Source organism: Hyla sarda, chromosome 3 (genome assembly GCF_029499605.1).
Source record: "Hyla sarda isolate aHylSar1 chromosome 3, aHylSar1.hap1, whole genome shotgun sequence".
Classification (NCBI taxonomy): Eukaryota; Metazoa; Chordata; class Amphibia; order Anura; family Hylidae; genus Hyla; species Hyla sarda.
Genome location: NC_079191.1, coordinates 131,192,294 through 131,213,667, shown reverse-complemented (window position 1 = coordinate 131,213,667; position 21,374 = coordinate 131,192,294). Strand labels below are relative to the sequence as shown.

At 43.6% G+C, this 21,374-nt stretch overlaps 1 protein-coding gene across 2 annotated transcripts in view; it reads right to left on the bottom strand.

Annotated features, from left to right (window-relative positions):
- The window catches only part of MFSD1 (major facilitator superfamily domain containing 1), a 63,497-nt gene that overhangs the window by 17,427 nt on the left and 24,696 nt on the right, over positions 1 to 21,374 (bottom strand). For both annotated transcript variants that reach the window (XM_056565048.1, XM_056565049.1), the window contains exons 6-15: positions 19,901 to 20,009; positions 17,099 to 17,201; positions 16,041 to 16,139; positions 14,996 to 15,107; positions 11,552 to 11,608; positions 11,258 to 11,414; positions 10,013 to 10,110; positions 9,757 to 9,869; positions 5,022 to 5,069; positions 4,593 to 4,653 (exon numbers count right to left, since the gene is read on the bottom strand). In XM_056565048.1, coding sequence (XP_056421023.1) covers positions 4,593 to 4,653; positions 5,022 to 5,069; positions 9,757 to 9,869; positions 10,013 to 10,110; positions 11,258 to 11,414; positions 11,552 to 11,608; positions 14,996 to 15,107; positions 16,041 to 16,139; positions 17,099 to 17,201; positions 19,901 to 20,009 — 957 coding nt within the window. The remainder of the gene's footprint in view (positions 1 to 4,592; positions 4,654 to 5,021; positions 5,070 to 9,756; positions 9,870 to 10,012; positions 10,111 to 11,257; positions 11,415 to 11,551; positions 11,609 to 14,995; positions 15,108 to 16,040; positions 16,140 to 17,098; positions 17,202 to 19,900; positions 20,010 to 21,374) is intronic.

Here is a 21,374-nt window from a genome sequence, read left to right as displayed (position 1 = left end):
GATCCAGACTGCCCCCTAAAATGAAAATCAAGGCTTTTCTCTCATCCTTGACTACTCAAACTCGCGTGCAGCCGTCACTTGCGTTTCTACTACTGTATGTTCTCAATGCAGCCTCCTAAATGTAATCCCCTTCCACACTCCCTTTAGCTTATTGCAAAAGCCAGTGTATCGGTAACCCGTTCTTTCTCCACATGTCTGCGCCAGATTTTGCATCAGAATTGAAAAAACCCCAACTAACTCTCCATTTTGCTAAGAAAACTCGGAAAAAGGGGCGTGGCAGCAGGGAAAAGGGGGTGTGGTCTATGAAAAGGGGCGTGTTCCCGACATTTTCACAAAAACCCAACATATTTACTAAGGTTTCCACATAAAATGTGGTGGATTTGAGCTGAGGAAAACCCTACAGATCAGAGCATATGTAAAAAAAAGCAAAATGTAGGGAAAGGGGAAAATGTAGGGAAACCTTAGTAAATACTGTGGAAAATAAATTGTAGGGAATTAAAACCCACAAAGAAACCTACACAACACTCTTAGTAAATGAGGGCCTATGTATGTTAGACCTTAGACTTGAGCTCCATTAAGAGGAGTTGTCAATAGCATCTGACAGTGAAAGTACACTGCATAATATACACCTAAAGGCACAGTACAGGTATACACCACCACAATGGGGCAGATAACCTGCAGCAGAAAAGATTACTAATATGTTGTATTTCTGCATCAGTAACCTACATGGTTATTGTCTAGATCAGTGTTTTCCAACCAGGGTGCCTCCAGATGTTGCAAAACTACAACTCCCAGCATGCCTGGACAGCCTTTGGCTGTCCAGGCATGCTGGGAGTTGTAGTTTTGCAACATCTGGAGGCACCCTGGTTGGAAAACACTGGTCTAGACGGCAGTAACAACTAACACTTTAGTTTAAAATATTTTTTCCCTGTAAAATATAATTTAAGAAAGCCAGTAAGAAAATATCTAGACATAGCAGAATTTTTCCACTGTGGATTTTACAATATCTGCTACACGCCCCTTCTATTAAAGACGTCACCAGCATAAACAATCCTCTTTCATTTCATCATCACAACGCGATGAATTCCATGTTTTTTTTGTTTTCTTTTTAAGCCTATTATCTACATGTATTGTGCTGCAAATTGCTGCAGACTTCATGTTTGAAGCCTGCACTAAAAATCTGCAGAACAAAAGGTGCATTGTTTAAACATACCATAAGGTGTGATGGGATTCTAAAGGATTTTTAGACTGCACTGAAAATCCTTGGTAGGGCTGGGTTCACACCACGTTTTGCAATACAGTTCGCGTATGATGTTTTTGATTTAAAAATAACGGATTCCTCAAAACCTGACTAAACTGTATCAAAACGTGTGTATAAATTTTAATCCATATACGGTATGAAAAATGATGTCCGGTTGCATCTGTTTTTTAAGAAGAAAAAAACGTATACGTTTTCAACTTTTCAATCCATTATGAATAAAGTTTCACTTGTTTGATTGAAATTCCAAGAAAAAAAAAAACTGTGCAAAGTCAAAAACCACATTTTGAAAACCGGATAGAACCGTACGCACATACGGTTCTGTACGGTTCCCATGTTAAAAAAACAAAAACATATACGTTTCAATACCTTTTTTCACCCGGCCCAAAAACCGTGGTAGACTACGGTTTTGGGTACGGGAAAAAACTGACAAAACCGTACAGGATGCAAAATGGATACAACCAGATGCATCTTTTGGCATACGGTTTTCAATGGAGAGTCAATGCATACGGTTTTCAATGCGGTTTTGTACAGTTTTTACATAGAAAACGTATACGGGAACTGTATTGCAAAAACAGGGGGTGAATGCAGCCTAACTTAAGTTACAATCCATGTGGAAAAAGTCTGCTATGGGTAGATTTGACCTACTAGTTGCAGTTGCAAAGCGACAGCAGATAAGTTAATAAGCACATAAAGCAACAGGAAGCAGATGGTTGCCCAGCAGCAATAGCACAGACAATCACACTAAACATTAAAGGGTTTTCATTTTGGAAACCTAATCCAACCTAAAAGCATCAAGGCTAAATCCCTATAAAAATTGGTGCCTGCCTTTAAATTCATGGTGCAAGTTGTAGTGTCTCACATAGTGTGCTCACACTGATGGGTCTTACAGCAGCCTCTAACCATGGACTCTGATTGACAATGGGTCCAGTTCTCACAGAATCCCGAAAGTCTTCGTGTATCAATTCCTCAAGTTCCTTGTAGTTATTCCAATTGAAGCATCTATAGTTTGCCATACATTGCTTGTGAATTCGCATTATATGGACATATGAGGTAGGGTCATTTGTTTCATCCCAAATTCACAGTGTATACTTGGGGGAGATTTGTTAAAACCTGTCTAATGGAAGAGTGGTACAGTTGCTCCTAGTAACCAATCAGATCGCTTCTTTCATTTTTCAGAGGCCTTTTCAAAAATGAACAGAAGAAATTTAGCAAAAACACTGCAGCGGCACTTCCACCCAAATAGGTCAGGATACATGGAATTTTCAGTTTCAATAGTTCCTTTATTGAAAATGTAATAAAAATACAGAAAATAAAACAATAAAATCTCATATGAAGTGGCAAGACGCGTTTTGGGAGGGTAATGTCCCTTTTTCGGCAGTATAGAGATAGCGTTCGGCACTGCACTACATAAATGTGGCTATATGGCAAGTTCGTGTACACCTGTGTCAAAGGTGGCAACTGCAGTAGATCCGGACTGGGGTGCTCAATTCTTAGAAGACAGTCTATAAGAATGCAGCAATTGAAAAGATGAATGGCACTCACCAGTCTCGTGGTATCGCAAACGTGTTTTATTCCATGAAATGCAACATAGTAATAGGCAAGGCAAGGGAGGACTCGGACGCCGTCCACGCAGCGGTGATGGCTATTTCGTGCGCAAGGCACACTTTTTCATTTGCAAGGTAAGAGGTCGTACCTTGCAATTGAAAAAGGGAGATTACCCTCCCGAAACGCGTCTTGCCACTTCATGTGAGATTTTATTTTCTGTATTTTTATTACGTTTTCAATAAAGGAAATATTGAAACTGAAAATTCCTTGTATCCTGACCTCCTTGGGTAAAGGGCCACTGAAGTTCCCGTCTACACCACTGCTGGCCTGCACACCACTGTTTAACAAGATATTACTTGAAAGTCACCACAGGTGACAGCACTCTCAACAGAGGCTATCCCGCCATATAACTACCTACGTGGACACGAGGCGCTACCATCTCCTACATCTTTTCCTCTATCCTTTTTAAAAATGAAAGCAGTCTGATTGGTTGCTATGGGCAACTGCTTTTGCCCTACACAGGTTTTGGTAAATCTCCCCCACAAAGTCCTTTCATTATAGCAGCTGGCCATATAATGACCACACAGCTATGCAGCCTCTTACAGTTTCAGTACGCTTATATCAGGAGTCTTTCTCCAAATAATTAAATGACCAGGACAAATTTTGTAGCCTCAGGTACCATTTACACAAACATAATCCACAAGCAGATTATGTGGCTACCCCACTGACTTCAGGAGTTCTGCAGCAAATCGGCTTGAGGAAAACCCGCAGCGGATTAAAAGCGTGTGAATGTACACTAAGGGTGCATTCACACACTGGATCAGCTGCAGATGTGAAGTTACGGATTTTACAAGGCTCTGCCTTGTAAAATTTTACAACTTTAAATCCACAACTGCGGATTTTACAACTTTAAATGCGCAGTGGATCCAGTGTGTGTGAATACACTATAAGGTTGCTCTTACACTGTGAATTTCTAATGACAAAACCAGATGTGGAATCATACATTAGATCATATAAAGAACAGATGCTGCCTCTACTCTTTTGAATACACTCCTGATGTGAATTTAAAGGGGTGCTGCACTGCTCAGCATTTGGTACAAACTATTCCGAATGCTGGAGCCAGGAGCTCGTGACGTTGTAGCCCCACCCCTCATGAAGTCACGCCCTGCTCCCTCAATGCTAGTCTATGGGAGGGTGTGTGACAATTGTCACGCCCCTCCCATAGACTTGCATTGAGGGGGTGGGATGTAACATCATAATGGGGCGGGGCTATGATGTCACGAGCTCCTGGCTCCGGCGTTCGGAACAGTTTGTACCTAACCCTGAGCAGCAGAGTACCCGTTTAAATCAATAAAAAATAGGAGCAGTCACATCTGTTCTTTACATTCATTATAATCCATGGCTGGATTTGGCTGCGAATCTGTAGCAAAAACTGCACAGTGTAAGAGCTTAGGTGTGTATTCACACACACCAGATCTGCTGCAGATTTTAAGTTGTAAAATCCGGAGTTGAGGATTTGAAGTAGCATCTGTTCTTTATTTTATTTAGTCATTATTTAAAACTGCACCACAGAACGTCGGCAAAACTGCACTGTGTAAGAGCACTTGAAGGAAGTAAACAGTGAAGGTTTTCATTCAATAAATGCAGCGGAAACTTATGGAAACTGTGAGGAATTGATACACAAAACATATCAGAAGATTGCAGAACTTTTTATAATACAAAGGAGGAGAATCTATTTAGATTGGAGATCTCCTTAAATTTCTACAATCGATTCTTATGTACTCACTCAATGGCCGCCTGTTTCTGTAGTTTTTCTCTTTCCCATGAAGACAGGTTGAGGTCTCCACCTATGAAGAAGATGATGTTTGAGGACTTCTGTTTGTAATGCACAACAAGCTGAAAACACTTGGGAGATAATAATTGGGGGATAATTCTCAAAACCTGCGCAAAGCTACAGTGGACCAGTTGCAACTTCTTCATGGTTGCTCTGCACAGGTTTTGATAAAGTTCCCCATAATCTTTTAGTAAGATCTTCATTGGAAACCAACTGCAAAATGTACAAAATGTGACTTCATGCAGTATGTCAGTATAAACACATACACGCCAGGGATAAGGCATGCATTACTTACACCCTAAGCCACTGCAAACCTGCCTAGATTTTTTATTGTAAGGTCCTGACATAAGCTTGGACATGGTCAATATAAGGTCTACTTACCTTTAAGGTGGTTCACAAAGTACAACATGACAACAGCTACAATGGCCACTGCAAACAAAGAAGGACAAAGCAATGAAAACAACAGAAATGTTTATATCACTGTATCAAATCTGTCACACCATATCAAAAGACAGATGAGGAAAATATCCATGACATGAAACTAATAGAGAGAATTAGAAAACTTTATTTTTACCATATGTTCCTAATGGGTGGCGCCACAAATGAGTAGTTGTCAAAAAACATACACTTACCAAAAACAATGTCACTGTCAGTTTGATAGCGAGCATAATATTTTGGTTTCTTGAATGTAGTCTAAATGTTGCTTTATGAACGCTGACAGTAAAAGGGTAAAGGATACAGTTTTTCATGTAAAAGTTCCCTGGGGGGCAGCACAAAATAAAAGTTGTAGCCGTTGCCAGTCCCTGCTATCAATGCCTCCCCTTTTCACTCCTGTCACACAGGAAATGCCTGCTTAGCCCATCACTAGCCACAGCAGTGGCCCAGCAGACGGGGCATTTCTTGCATGTCAGGACAGTAAAGAAGAAACATTGACAGCAGGGACTGGTAACAGCAGAAGAAAGCTGAACCCCTTAAAAACCCAAGAAAATTTGAAATGTTCTTCTTCTATGAGCCAGAAACTGGAGTGGAGTACAGCATAATGCCAATGTGTTTTCTGGAGTAATGAGGCTTCTTTCATTATCTACCAGGCTGATGGATAAATCTTTGTTTGCTGGATGCCCACAGCATTCTACACTTAGCTGAATATACCGTATAATGCCTACTGTAAGGCTTGATGGAGGTGAACAGTGATAATGAGTTGTTTAGGGTCGGGTCCCTAATATCCAATGAAGCGTTATTTTAATGCTACCGCATAAAAAAACACATGTTAGGCCAATCAACCATAAATCACTTCCATCAACAATCTGAAAGCAGTACCTGGAGCTAAGATATCAGTAGCAGATCATTTGTCTTGTAAGTTTTTACATACAGTGGTTCAAAAAAGTATTTAGTCAGACACCAATTGTGCAAGTTCTCCCACTTAAAAAGATGAGAGAGGCCTGTAATTTCCATCATAGGTATATCTCAACTATGAGAGACAGAATGGGGAAAAAAATCCAGAAAATCACATTGTCTGATTTTTCAAGAATTTCTTTGCAAATTATGGTGGAAAATAAGTATTTGGTCAATAACAAAAGTTCATCTCAATACTTTGTTATATACCCGTTGTTATATAAAAAAGGAAAAAGAACAAAAAAGACACAATCACCCCTAGTGAAGTACAATTGGACAGTATTATTCCAAATAAAATACAAGAATCCCACTCACCATGTTGTGTTGCGCTGAGAGCACAACACCTCTTATCGCATGTAGAGTGGTAATCAATGGTCCTGCAGCTCGCTATCCTCCCGGTCACTGGGATCTGTCAACGGTGATAAGATTTGCACAAAGGTAAAAAACTGGATATTTCTATGCGGCGCTGGACCAAAAAGGCGAAGGGAGAGCAAGCTCTTGATGATGAACAAACTGGCATTTATTATAGCACATACAACGCATTTCAAGCCCATAAAGGCACCTTGTCCTGAGGAAGGGCCCTTTACAGGCTTGAAACGCATTGTATGTGCTATAATAAATGCCAGTTTGTTCATCATCAAGAGCTTGCTCTCCTTTCGCCTTTTTGGTCCAGCGCCACATAGAAATATCCAGTTTTTTACCTTTGTGCAAATATACCCTTTGTTGGCAATGACAGTGGTAAGTCTTCACAAGGTGCTGGTATTTTGGCCCATTCCACCATGCAGATCTCCTCTAGAGCAGTGATGTTTTGGGGCTGTCGCTGGGCAACACAGACTTTCAACTGCCTCCAAAGTTTTTCTGTGGGGTTGAGATCTGGAGACTGGCTAGGCCACTTCAGGACCTTGAAATGCTTCTTACAAACCCCTCCTTCATTACCCGGGCGGTGTGTTTGGGACCATTGTCATGCTGAAAGACCCAGCCACGTTTCATCTTCAATGCCCTTGCTGATGGAAGGTTTTCACTCAAAATCTCACAATACATGGCCCCATTGTTTCCTTTACACGGATCAGTCATCCTGGTCCCTTAGAGAAACAGCCCCAAAGCATGATGTTTCCACCCCTATGCTTCACAGTAGGTATGGTGTTCTTTGGATGCAACTCAGCATTCTTTCTCCTTCAAACACGACGAGTTGAGTTTTTACCAAAAAGTTCTACTTTGGTTCCATCTGACCATATGACATTCTCCCAATACTCTTCTGGATCAACCAAATGCTCTCTAGCAAACATCAGACGGGCCCGAACATGTACTGGCTTACATGTACTGGCTTACTGTACAACTTATCCCCTATCATAAGGATAGGGGATGTTAGATTGTGGGGGGTACGACCTCTGGGCCGACACACCCCTCCATGCAGTTCTATGGCAGAGCCGGAGATTGCCGAAAGCAGCACTCCAGCTCTCCTATAGAACTGCGTGTTGAAGGCCGCTTCCGGCGGTTGTCGAAAATACTAATTTCTTGCAGGGAGCAGGGCTCCGTTCAGATCATGGGGGGCCCCAGCGTTGGACCCCCCGTGATCTAACACTTACTCCCTATCCTAGGGGATAAGTTGTACATCCTGGAGTTATCCTTTAAGCAGGGGGACACGTCTGGCACTGCATGATTTGGGTCCCTGGCGGTGTAGTGTGTTACTGATAGTAGCCTTTGTTACTTTGGTCCCAGCTCTCTGCAGTTCATTCACTAGGTCCTCCCATGTGGTTCTTGGATTTTTGCTCACCGTTCTCGTGATCATGTTGACACCACCAGGTGAGATATTGCGTGGAGCCCCAGATCGAGGGAGATTATCAGTGGTCTTGTATGTCTTCCATTTTCTAATAATTGCTCCCACAGTTTATTTCTTCACACTAAGCTGCTTGCCTATTACAGATTCAGTCTTCCCAGCCTGGTGCAGGTCAACAATTTTGTTTCTGGTGTCCTTCGACAGCTCTTTGGTCTTGGCTATAGTGGAGTTTGGAGTGTGACTGTTTGAGGTTGTTGACACACGTCTTTTATGCTGATAAGTTCAAACAGGTTCCATTAATACCGGTAAGGAGTGAAGGACCGAGGTAACTCTTAAAGAAGAAGTTACAGGTCTGTGAGAGCCAGGAATCTTGCTTGTTTGTAGGTGACCAAATACTTATTTTCCACCATAATTTGCAAATAAATTCTTTAAAAACAGACAATGTGATTTTATGGATTTTTTTTCTCATTCTGTCTCTCATAGTTGAGGTATACCTATGATGAAAATTACAGGTCTCTCATCTTTTTAAGAGGGAGAACTGTCACAATTGGTGGCTGACTAAATACTTTTTTGCCCCACTGTATATAATTGGTGGACTATTTGCTTGTCAAAAAAAACTTCCATGCTCAGAAAACCACTTTAACCTTATTTTGCAGTTTAATTCATATTCTCACATATCACTGTAGCTTTTTCTATTTTTATTGTGGGGTGGGCTGTAATCCTATATTAGGTATACACAAGAAGTTCCATCAGGCTTCTCCGCCTAACCCCATGACCTATAATATGCATATTTCTAAGGGGCCAGTTATGGACTAATAATAAGGAATTACATCCTCTATCAACTTGTATAACATACACATATATATATATATATACACACACATATACACACACCCCAAGAAGAAAACACCAGTTGATAATCAATATAGGGTAATAAAGTCAATAACTTTATTGATCCGAATAATAATACATATAGAAAAAGGTGCTCAGATAAAATTCCAGACTGAAAATAACTAGGACAATGCACTTAATCATGTAAATAGTCCAGGGATTATAGTGCATTCTCCTAGTTATTTTCAGTCTGGAATTTTATCTGAGCACCTTTTTCTATATGTATTATTATTCGGATCAATAAAGTTATTGACTTTATTACCCTATATTGATTATCAACTGGTGTTTTCTTCTTGGTATATAAATCCTATATTAGGGTAGATTGACTTTTTTGTTCACTATGTAATCCATTTTTTGGGGGGAACTAAGAATAAAAAAAAAAAAAAAAAAAAAACGAGAACTTTATTTTTGGCAGAGAGAACTTTATTTTACAGTGTTCATTGTGTGGAATAAAATATATTTTAATAAAACAAACACTGATAATTATTTTTGTCTTTTTGTGCTTTACTTTCTATTTAAAATATGAGAAATTATATTGGGAAATAAATAAAATAAAACATTTCTAACTTTTTTTTTTTGAGCGGGGGGGGGTTGGCAGGAGAGGATTCAGCGTGGGTGGGGGAGCGGCTTGCGCGGCGGGGAACGGGATGTTCGGCAGCTGTGGCCATCACAGATACGGTGTTCACCTATACAGTATGCCTCCAGTTGTTTCCCCACTACAACTCCCAGCATGCCCTGACAGCCAATAGATGTCAGGGCAAGCTGGGAGTTGTAGTGGTGAAACAGCTGGAGGCAACCTGTATAGATGAACTAAGGGTGGAAGTCCCCCCCAGCAGGCATCAGTGATGTCGCGCGCGCCTGCTGGGGAAGTCTGCCTGGTAGTGAGCACACTACCAGGCAGACAAAAGGCATTTTTAATATGTAAAAAAAATTAATAAAATTAAAGGCAGGGAGGGGGTTAGGGCTAGATGGGCAATAGGCAGGGATAGAAAAAAATAAAAGGATGGTGGGAGCTACACTTTAAATATTATGAAATGAATGTTAGATAATCCTTACTGCAGATGCAAGCACTGAAGAAGACTTCTAAAAACAGATATCCTCGGGAATCCAAGATGACTCCAGCAAGAATGGCAATAATGGCAAGACCCAGGTTCTGGATGGACTGCATACTGCGATGGCAATAAAAGAATATATGTAATGTCAGAACAAATTAGAAGGATCATGAAATATTTCTAAATAAAGTTTATGTCTGCCATTTTATAGAACTGCAGATAGTTACAAGCAAAAAATAAGGGTCAGGAATTCTACTTACAATCCATATGCAGTTCCTAGCTGATGCTCGGGGACCACAAAGGCAACCATTGGCCACAATGCACAAGCCAAAAGAGAATAGGACACACCTAACAAACTCTGTTAAATAAAAAAAGGCAACATTACTAAAAGATGTACATTTATATCCATAGACCAGTGTTTCCCAACCAGGGTGCCTCCAGCTGTTGCAAAACTACAACTCCCAGAATGCCCGGACAGCCTTCGGCTGTCCGGGCATGCTGGGAGTTGTAGTTTTGCAACAGCTGGAGGCACCCTGGTTGGGAAACACTGCATAGACATTAACTATTAGAGATGAGCCAACTTACAGTAAATTCGATTCGTCACAAACTTCTCGGCTCAGCAGTTGATGACTTATCCTTCATAAATTAGTTCAGCTTTCAGGTGCTCCTGTGGGCTGGAAAAGGTGGATACAGTCCTAGGAAAGAGTCTCCTAGGACTGTATCCACCTTTTCCAGCCCACGGGAGCACCTGAAAGCTGAACTAATTTATGCAGAATAAGCCATCAACTGCCGAGCCGAGAAGTTTGTGACGAATCGAACTTACTGTAAGTTCGCTCATCTCTAGTAACTGCTGCATGTGCTCTGGTGTGGTAGCCTGGGTTACATCAATAGGGACATGTTTTATCAACTGAGTCTCAATTACGTGTAAACTTTATGGCCCAGATTTATCAAACTGTGTGAGAGAAAAAGTGGAGAGATTTTCCCACAACAACCAATCACAGCTCAGCAAACGAGCTCTGGTAAAGTGAAAGCTGAGCTGCGATTGGCTGCTATGGGAAAATTCTTGTCTTTCGGTTCCCAAGTATATTGTGTAGAGGAACATCTGGCTTGGATCTTCAGAGTAATGCCTCCTCCTCTGCTGTAGAAATGTATCTCCACTGTGCAAAGACTCAGCACAGGGTAGAGGGCATTACCATGAAAATCCAGGCCGGACATCACCATGCACCAGGGGCTTGGAAATGCCCCCATGCACTAACCTCCAACATTTGCATATACTGAAGACTGGGGATTACGGATGAGCGGGGGCACTGAACGAGGAGCAGTAAGTATGACCATCTGATTCCCTGAATTGTCAAAAGTATAAATCCAAATATCTCGGGAACAGAAGGGTGTGTCAAGAAACCGTAAAAAGGTTTAGGATCAAGGCATCCTAAAGTATTTCATGATAATGCAATCTTGGGGGTTGGCCATGGGTCCTCTTTAAGCAAAGTGTTATCCACACGTACCATAGCAATCCAGGGGTTCCACAAGGTAAAGGCCAACATGAGATGAGCAGCAAGAGTAGCCACCACAGCACACATAACCCAGATAATGTTCTTCCCAATTCGGTCAACCATGAAACCAAATACAGGTGAAAGCGGTGCAGAAATGATGTAAACCACGCTAAAGAAGACAAAAACAAAGCATAAAAACCAGTGAAAATGAGACCAATCTGTAAATGTTATATCTGGTCAGCTGATAATTGCACAACACTAGTTTCTGTTCTGCACATGGTGACTTTATGTACAGTATAAGCGCACCTGTTTATGGCTCCCGCTTGAACAGGTGAGAACTGAAACTTCTCAATGAAGAAAACCCTAGAGAACCAAACAACAATGGGGTTATAATAATGTCAAAGTAGACTAATGTAGAAAACAGATCTAAAAATAAAATAAACTTTTTTGTAGCATCCTCCAAGTTTTTAGTATAGATACTCCTTAAAGAAGTACTCCGTCCTTAGACATTATATCCCCTATCCAAAGGATAGGGGATAAGATGTCTGTTTGAGGGGGGGTCCCAGCTCTCTGACTCGGCACCCCAGTCATCCGGTGCACGGAGAAAACTTTGCTCCGTGCGAGATGATGGGCGACCACAGCCGTCACACCCCCTTTATTCATATCCATGGGACGAGGCATGGCGGCTATGCTCCAAGCTTCCGTGTTCAGAACACTGCGGCGTCGGCACTGAGATCCCGCGGGGGTGGGTCCGGTGGCTGGCCTAGAGCAGAGTTGACCAGGGTGCCATGCTGGGACCCACGCAATCAGACATCTTCTCTCCCATCCTTTAGATAGGGGATAAGATGTCTAGGGGCGGAGTACCTCTTTAATACAGTATGTGTTAAGAATATACTTTGAGAACCTGCCATGTATTTCGTACTGCCTGAACTAAGGGCAGTATAAAAAAAGGCACAGGCTCCCCTATAATTTACTATGAAACAAAGCAGAACTTCAGAAAAATTTTACTTTAAAGCAGTGCTTCTCAATTATTTTCTGTCATGCTCCCCCCCCCAGGAAGAAGAAAAACATTTAGCGCCCCCGCGCGACTGTAAATAGTATCATTTGTCTATAAAATTGTTATACGTACACCTCTGCATAACACTGTATCCTTATTAACGTATATGAGGCTCTGTGCACTGACAACAAGCAGGGCTCTGTGCACTGACAACAAGCAGGGCTCTGTGCACTGACAACAAGCAGGGCTCTGTGCACTGACAACAAGCAGGGCTCTGTACACTGACAACAAGCAGGGCTCTGTACACTGACAACAAGCAGGGCTCTGTACACTGACAACAAGCAGGGCTCTGTACACTGACAACTAGCAGGGCTCTGTACACTGACAACTAGCAGGGCTCTGTACACTGACAACTAGCAGGGCTCTGTACACGGACAACTAGCAGGGCTCTGTACACGGACAACTAGCAGGGCTCTGTACACGGACAACTAGCAGGGCTCTGTACACGGACAACTAGCAGGGCTCTGTACACGGACAACTAGCAGGGCTCTGTACACGGACAACTAGCAGGGCTCTGTACACGGACAACTAGCAGGGCTCTGTACACGGACAACTAGCAGGGCTCTGTACACTGACGACAAGCAGGGCTCTGTACACTGACGACAAGCAGGGCTCTGTACACTGACGACAAGCAGGGCTCTGTACACTGACGACAAGCAGGGCTCTGTACACTGACGACAAGCAGGGCTCTGTACACTGACGACAAGCAGGGCTCTGTACACTGACGACAAGCAGGGCTCTGTACACTGAGGACAAGCAGGGCTCTGTACACTGAGGACAAGCAGGGCTCTGTACACTGAGGACAAGCAGGGCTCTGTACACTGAGGACAAGCAGGGCTCTGTACCTGAGGACAAGCAGGGCTCTGTACCTGAGGACAAGCAGGGCTCTGTACCTGAGGACAAGCAGGGCTCTGTACCTGAGGACAAGCAGGGCTCTGTACCTGAGGACAAGCAGGGCTCTGTACCTGAGGACAAGCAGGGCTCTGTACACTGAGGACAAGCAGGGCTCTGTACACTGAGGACAAGCAGGGCTCTGTACACTGAGGACAAGCAGGGCTCTGTACACTGAGGACAAGCAGGGCTCTGTACACTGAGGACAAGCAGGGCTCTGTACACTGAGGACAAGCAGGGCTCTGTACACTGAGGACAAGCAGGGCTCTGTACACTGAGGACAAGCAGGGCTCTGTACACTGAGGACAAGCAGGGCTCTGTACACTGAGGACAAGCAGGGCTCTGTACACTGAGGACAAGCAGGGCTCTGTACACTGAGGACAAGCAGGGCTCTGTACCTGAGGACAAGCAGGGCTCTGTACCTGAGGACAAGCAGGGCTCTGTACCCGAGGACAAGCAGGGCTCTGTACCCGAGGACAAGCAGGGCTCTGTACCCGAGGACAAGCAGGGCTCTGTACCCGAGGACAAGCAGGGCTCTGTACCTGAGGACAAGCAGGGCTCTGTACCTGAGGACAAGCAGGGCTCTGTACCTGAGGACAAGCAGGGCTCTGTACCTGAGGACAAGCAGGGCTCTGTACCTGAGGACAAGCAGGGCTCTGTACCTGAGGACAAGCAGGGCTCTGTACCTGAGGACAAGCAGGGCTCTGTACCTGAGGACAAGCAGGGCTCTGTACCTGAGGACAAGCAGGGCTCTGTACCTGAGGACAAGCAGGGCTCTGTACCTGAGGACAAGCAGGGCTCTGTACCTGAGGACAAGCAGGGCTCTGTACCTGAGGACAAGCAGGGCTCTGTACCTGAGGACAAGCAGGGCTCTGTACCTGAGGACAAGCAGGGCTCTGTACCTGAGGACAAGCAGGGCTCTGTACCTGAGGACAAGCAGGGCTCTGTACCTGAGGACAAGCAGGGCTCTGTACCTGAGGACAAGCAGGGCTCTGTACCTGAGGACAAGCAGGGCTCTGTACCTGAGGACAAGCAGGGCTCTGTACCTGAGGACAAGCAGGGCTCTGTACACTGTCAACAAGCAGGGCTCTGTACACTGACAACAAGCAGGGCTCTGTACACTGACAACAAGCAGGGCTCTGTACACTGACAACAAGCAGGGCTCTGTACACTGTCAACAAGCAGGGCTCTGTACACTGACAACAAGCAGGGCTCTGTACACTGACAACAAGCAGGGCTCTGTACACTGACAACAAGCAGGGCTCTTTACATGGAGGACAAGCAGGGCCTGTACGAGAGAGAGCAGGGCGGCGGGCGCACTGCTCGGTGGCACAGTGAACTCCGACATGGTGGGCTGCTGCGCTTAGAAGTGAGGTCACGTCACCCCGGTGACGTGACCTCACGTCTGAACGTAGCAGCGCGCCACGCCGGAGTTATAAGCGCCTCTCCCAGGCAGCCACACTGACAACCCAGGGCCGAAAGTAAGATCCAGCCGTAGAGGGACGCCGCTTGCGAGTGAGTCGGGCCCCCCTTTACGGAGCCTCGCGTCCCCCTATTTGAGAAGCACTGCTTTAAAGGCATGCCATAGATGTGTGAGAAAGACAAGGAGGCAGCACAGCGCTAGTGCCCCCCCCCCCCCCCCCCCCCCGGCACTAGCGCTGTGATTCCTTCAATCAGCTAAATGTGGGGGTATTAGAAATCAAGACCTACCACCAACAGAGATCTAGTCCAGCCTGGACTCTGAATGATCTGACAAATGCTTAAATACAAAGATACATAGCAAATCTATACAGCATACTTACTTTCCAAGGCCAATGAAAGGGAAGACAGCAACATAGTAGCAAACGCATATTAAAAATATCAACCAAAGGCTGAGAGAAAAGTCCTTGACATCAGTCAGTTTGATCACTTCACCTGGGAAAAAAGAAAGGATTTTTTTTTAACAACTTACAAATAAAATGTGGTGAACTTTTCACCCAGGGTATTCCATCGTGCTGAGATGCACAGAGGTAATTTTTTAGCTTCCCTATTTTGCTTGAACTGCACAAACACATAAGGCTGCGTTCACACCACGTTTTTGCAATACAGTTTCTGTATCAGGTTTTTGATGAAAAACTGATTCCTCAAAACCGGACTAAACTGTATCAAAATGTGTATACAAATTTTAATCCGTATATGGTTAAAAACCATATTCGGTTTGAAAAATGATGTCCGGTTGCATCTGTTTTTTAAGAAAAAAAACGTATACCTTTTTAACTTTTCACTCCATTATGAATAAAGTTTCACTTGTTTGATTGAAATTCCAAGAAAAAAAAAACTGTACAAAAAGTAAAAAAACCATATGGTGCAAACCGGATGGAACCATACGCACATACGGTTCTCTACGGTTCCCATTGACTCCCGTGTTAAAAAAAAAAAAGTGTACGGTTTAATATGGTTATTCGCCCGGACCAAAAAAACGTAGTAGGGCTACGGTTTTGGGTACGGGGAAAAAAAAAAAAAAAACGGACAAAACCGTACAAGACGCAAAACGGATGCAACCGAATACATCGTTTGGCATACAGTTTCCAATGCATATGGTTTTCAATGTGGTTCCACATTGAAAACGTATACGGGAACTGTACTGCAAAAACGTGGTGTGAATGCACCCCAAGAGAGAGGGCATACTCCAGTGTTTCCCAACACAAGGGTGCCTCCAGCTGTTGCAAAACTACAACGCCCAGCATGCCCGGACAGCCGAAGGCTGTCCGGGCATGCTGGGAGTTGTAGTTTTGCAACAGCTGGAGGCACCCTGGTTGGGAAACACTGGCATACACTGTCACTTAATACGAAGGAATACGCTCCTACCAGTTTCTCCTTGTTCTTTGTTGAGAATCTTTTCTGCTCTTCTATCCAGATAGCCAAGAGCTAGCGCACAAACCAGTGAGAACAAACATGTTACGCCACCTGCAACAAAAGCCCAAAATGTAAGGACACAGTCAAAACTTTACACAAATATTCTGTGTACATAAAGGTCAATAATGAAGCAACTAAGAGCATGATAACTCCAGACCAGAGGAGAGAAGTTATTATTCCCATCAGACACTTATCCTGTTGTAAGGTGCTAGATAGCCCAGACTAGATAGCCCCTTTATCAGGTGCTAGATAGCCCCTATGTGAAAATATATATTTTTTAAACAATCCAATAGCTCAAACATTTAATACTACACATCAGGTTCCATTACCGCCAGGTTTAGGCAATTTACAGTAGATAAAAAAAAAAATGTTTACGTTAAAGCATCTATCACCTAAACTAACTCCATAAGCACATGGGGGGGATTCATCAACATCAGTGTATGGTAGAGCTTTTTTTTTTTACCCCTTTCTGCTGCGTGTATTTGTCATTTACCTGCGCAAAATTTACTAAACTTGCGCACGGGTCTCTGTGAATCATGTGCAGTAATAGAATCCAGCCCATCTCAGCTCTTGAAAAAAATATAAGGCAGACTTGTACGTGTGCTCGGAGCTGGTGTATATTTGCGCAAGGAAATGACACTTGGGTCCATTTTTTGTGCAAAAAAAAAAAAAAGACGCAGTTAATAAATTCATGTCTACCAGAAAAACAGCTCTACGCTACACCTGAAGGGTGACATCTTTAGAAAAAGTTCCACCAAAAAAGACGCACAAAAAGAACGCAGGAAATATCCTTGCGCAAGAAAATACACCTAAAATGACTCTATATAGATTGATGAATCCCCCCCATACTCCTTAACGTTTACCATAAAAATTGATTTCAATGTCAGATTATTTTCTGTTGACACCTTCCCTTACCAAACAGGAGCATTCTAGGTAGAAGCTGTTGCACATACTGCATTTAAAGAAGTAAAACCATATGTTTTATGTTATTTGAAAGAAAAAACATTTACCGATCATAAGGGTTACACCAAGCGTTGTGTAACCAGTAGAGCCCATAGCAGCCTTTATCTGTTCGTACACCAGTCCCATGACATTCATGTTAACAGTGCTGCCCTGAAATAAAAAAACACACCATTTAAATAGAGTACTGTGCTTTACATACCTTCCCCTACCACATACATACCTAATAGAAAATATGGGGAATTGTACTGAATGTCTGACACATTTCTGAACCCAAGAGTAGCAGACAGCTTAAAGGGGAAGTCCAGTGGTGAAAAACTTATCCCCTATCCTAAGGATAGGGGATAAGTTTGAGATCGCAGGGGGTCCGACCGCTGGGGCCCCCTGCGATCTCTCTGTACGGGGCCCCGGCTCTCCGGCCAGATAGCGGGTGTCGACCCCCGCACGAAGCGGCGGCCGACACGCCCCCTCAATACATCTCAATGGCAGAGCCGGAGATTGCCGAAGGCAGCGCTTCGGCTCTGCCATAGTTGTATTGAGGGGGCGTGTCGGCCGCCGCTTCGTGCGGAGGTCGACACGCCCCCTTCCCGCGGGCTGTCGGGGCTCCGTACAGGAGATGGCAGGGGGCCCCAGCAGTCGGACCCCCCGCGATCTGCAACTTATCCCCTATCTTTAAGATATGGGATAAGTTGTTCACCACTGAGTCACCACTGGACTACTCCTTTAAATGAGTCTGCCATCTCAAAAGATTTTTAAAACCTGCCTGGATTATTTTAACTCTTAAGAGTGGTAACAAGGTGAATGAAGGGCTCTCCCTGATGTCATTAACCCCATGAGAGTCCCCTCCATTAAGAACAGATATTTCTCATTCTCTCCATTTCAGGGGGCAGGACAAAGACTGGGTACTTTGCCACATGCACTTACTCCCTTTATTTGCCTACAGCAAAACACCCCGTCCTGCCTGCTATGCCATGGCACAGTACTAGTGAAAGTGCACTGAACAGGCTGACTGTGCTGGGGGATGATTTACACAGTGTTAGGATCTATTTCTCCCTGTGATCAGTCACCTCCAGCCGTGTTTATAAGTAGACAGATTTAATGCACATGAATTGATACAGGTGGATGATCTCCTACAAGCAGAGAAACCGCTCCGCAGAAGAAAATCATACCCCAAAATAGATTACAGCTCTTTTATATGGCAACACTCCAAGTGTAAGTTTATTGGCTATGGAAACCCCGGTGGCTCATAGTGTTAAACTTTATTACCAATCACAGGGTTCCTGTACACTTTCATAGAAAAAGCTTGTTATCCAATAAAAGCCTCATTATTTAACAAGGTCATTTGGATAGTTTTTCCACCTTCTGGGTGCTGGCCAGGACTTAGGACAGTAGTTAATTGAAACTAGATAAAACCATCCAACACCATCTAAAGTCAGATATATATATATATAGATATACACACAAACAGAGGACATAGATATCAAAATATAATTTTACCAACACACAGTACACCACCATAGATGACGTGTGGGGGAGGGGGGGGGAAATTACTAATGCACTAGGTTTGCAAGAATGCTCTGTGAGCAGAAACCCAAGAACAGAAGCACAGCAAGGAAGGGGTTACACTGCTGCTGAGAAGCTAAAGGAAGGGGGGATGGTGAGATCACACTGCAGCACTGTGGACATACAACAGAAGGTACACTGCTATTATCTATATCTATCTATCTATCTATCTATCCACACACACACACACACACACACACACACACACACACACACACACACACACAAAGGTACAGCTTACCAGGGCTTTATGGGTGGTGAGACATAAGTAGCCTTGATTTACCTTCTAGGAACAATGTGGATCACATAAGCTATCATATAGAGAAAAGTTGTTTGAAATGACAGTGCCCACTTAACACATGTATGTACTTTTAAAAGCTGTACTGTATGGCGATTTCTGGGCTCTTACTGCTGTAATTGAGCCCCTAGGAGTCCCCTCCATGGTGCACAGCTATTTCTCATTCTCTCTATATCAGGGAGTGGGATTAGAGCAGATCTGTTTGCCAGTGGTACACACACAGGACCTCCAGCAAGGCAGAGGTTACGTCACAAAAGCAGCTCTGGTCTAAGCAGTGAACTGCATCTAAATAATGCAGATTAAAGGAAAAAGGGGTACTCCGCCACACACATATTATCCCCTATCCAGAGGATAGGGGATAAGATGACGGTGCTCCGGTGATATCCGGGCCAGCACCCCTGTCATTAAGGTCACGGAGTGAACTCCACTCTGTTCCCGATGACTCCCCATGCAGGCCGTCACACCCCCTCCATTCAAGTCTATGGGAGGAGGCGCGACGGCTTTGTACTAGCCGTCACACCCCTCCCATAGACATGAATGGAGGGGGCGTGGTGTGAAATCACAAATGCAGAAGCTGCAAGCTTCTGTGTTCCAGATGCTGCAGCTGCCAGGCCGGAGATCGCGGGGGTCCTCCTTTGGATAGGGCATAAGATGTATCCAGCGGGGCACCTCTTTAAGGGTAAAGGATTACATTCTGGAGGTAGCACTAAGTATATGGTCAGAACACAATATTACATATTTACACAATGGACAATTGCCCAGAACATTATGGTTGGTCATTAAATTGTTGTTCTAAATAATGCTTAGGATTAGCTTAACAGGAGTCCCCTAACCCACAAATATATAGTTAGGATTGTCGTACCCAGAAGGTAACCAAAGAAGTGGCTAACCCCCCACATGTCAGATATTTATGGCTTATTGTACAGACATTTATATAGTTGGCACATTGACCATTGATAAACTAGGAATGGACTGATTCACTGGAACTCACCACTCTGGCCATACTGAGCTGCAATCCAAACACCAGGTTCAGTTCTTTTCCTTTGAACCAACTCACTGCATATGTATTCTGCGCAACAGCAAGCGATTCCCCACCAATCCTGAAAGAAACACTGGATATGAACATTTCTGCTATGGAGCCACTAGACCAAGCTTTTTATAATACCATTCAATAGTTCACACAATACAGACAAAATATTTAACCCCTTAAAGACCCAGGGTTTTTCAGTTTTTGCATTTTCCTTTTTTTCCTCATCACCTTCTAAAAATCATAACGCTTTAAATTTTGCACCTAAAATTCCATTTTATGGCTTATTTTTTGCGACACCAATTCTACTTTGCAGTGACATTTATAATTTTATCAAAATATCCACAGCAAAGTGGGAAAAAAAAATGGGGCAACAAAATTGACGAAAAAATGCCATTTGGTAACTTTGGGGGGGCTTTCATTTTTATCAGTACCCTTTATATATTGATCGCTTTTTGATAATTTTTTCATTACTTAAAAAGTGACCAAAAATACGCTATTTTGGACTTTATGGCGCGTACGCCATTGACCATGTGGTTTAATTAACTATATATTTTTAAAGTTCGGATATTTCCACACGCGGCAATACCACATATGTTAATTTTTATGTACACAGTTTTTTTTTTTTAAATGGGAAAAGGAGGGGTGATTCTTACTTTTATTAGGAAAGGGGTTAAATGATCTTTATTAACTTTTTTTTCACACTTTTTTTTTTGCAGTGTTATAGCTCCCTAGTGGTTCTTTCACTGCACGCACTGATCTGCTACACAGATCATTGCCGTGCATTTACATGGCCAAGATCAGTGTTATCGGCGGTCGATTGCTCAAGATTGGATTTCAGGCTTGGAGCAATCAATCGCCGATCCGACGCTACGGAGGCAGGTGAGGGGACCTTAGTTCGCGTTCTAGCTGATCGGGACATCGTGATTTCACCGAAAAGGTCCCGATCAGCCCAACTGAACTGCCGGGAAGTTTTCACTTTAATTTTAGATGCGGCGATCAACTTGGATAGCGCACGGTACAACGATCGGTTAATAGCGCGCGGCATAATGATTGGTGACCCATGCTATTAGCCCAGGGTCCCGGCTTTCATTAGCCACCAAGACCGACTCGGTATGACACAGGGTCACGTTATATACCGGGGCCGGGCGTACAGGTACGCCCTGCGTCCTTAAGAGGTTAAAGGGGTGCCAGAAAGTTAAACAGATTTGTAAATTACTTCTATTTAAAAATCTTAACCCTTCCAGTACTCATCAGCTGCTGGATGCTCCACAGGAAGGTCTTTTCTTTTTAAATGTCTTTTCTGTCTAACCACAGTGCTCTCTGCTGACACCTCTGTCTGTCTCAGGAACTGTCAAGAGCAGGAGGTTATTTTTTTTTTTAATCGCCGGAGTACCCCTTTTACATGGGAGCTTTCTGCTAATGCCCCCTTCAAGAT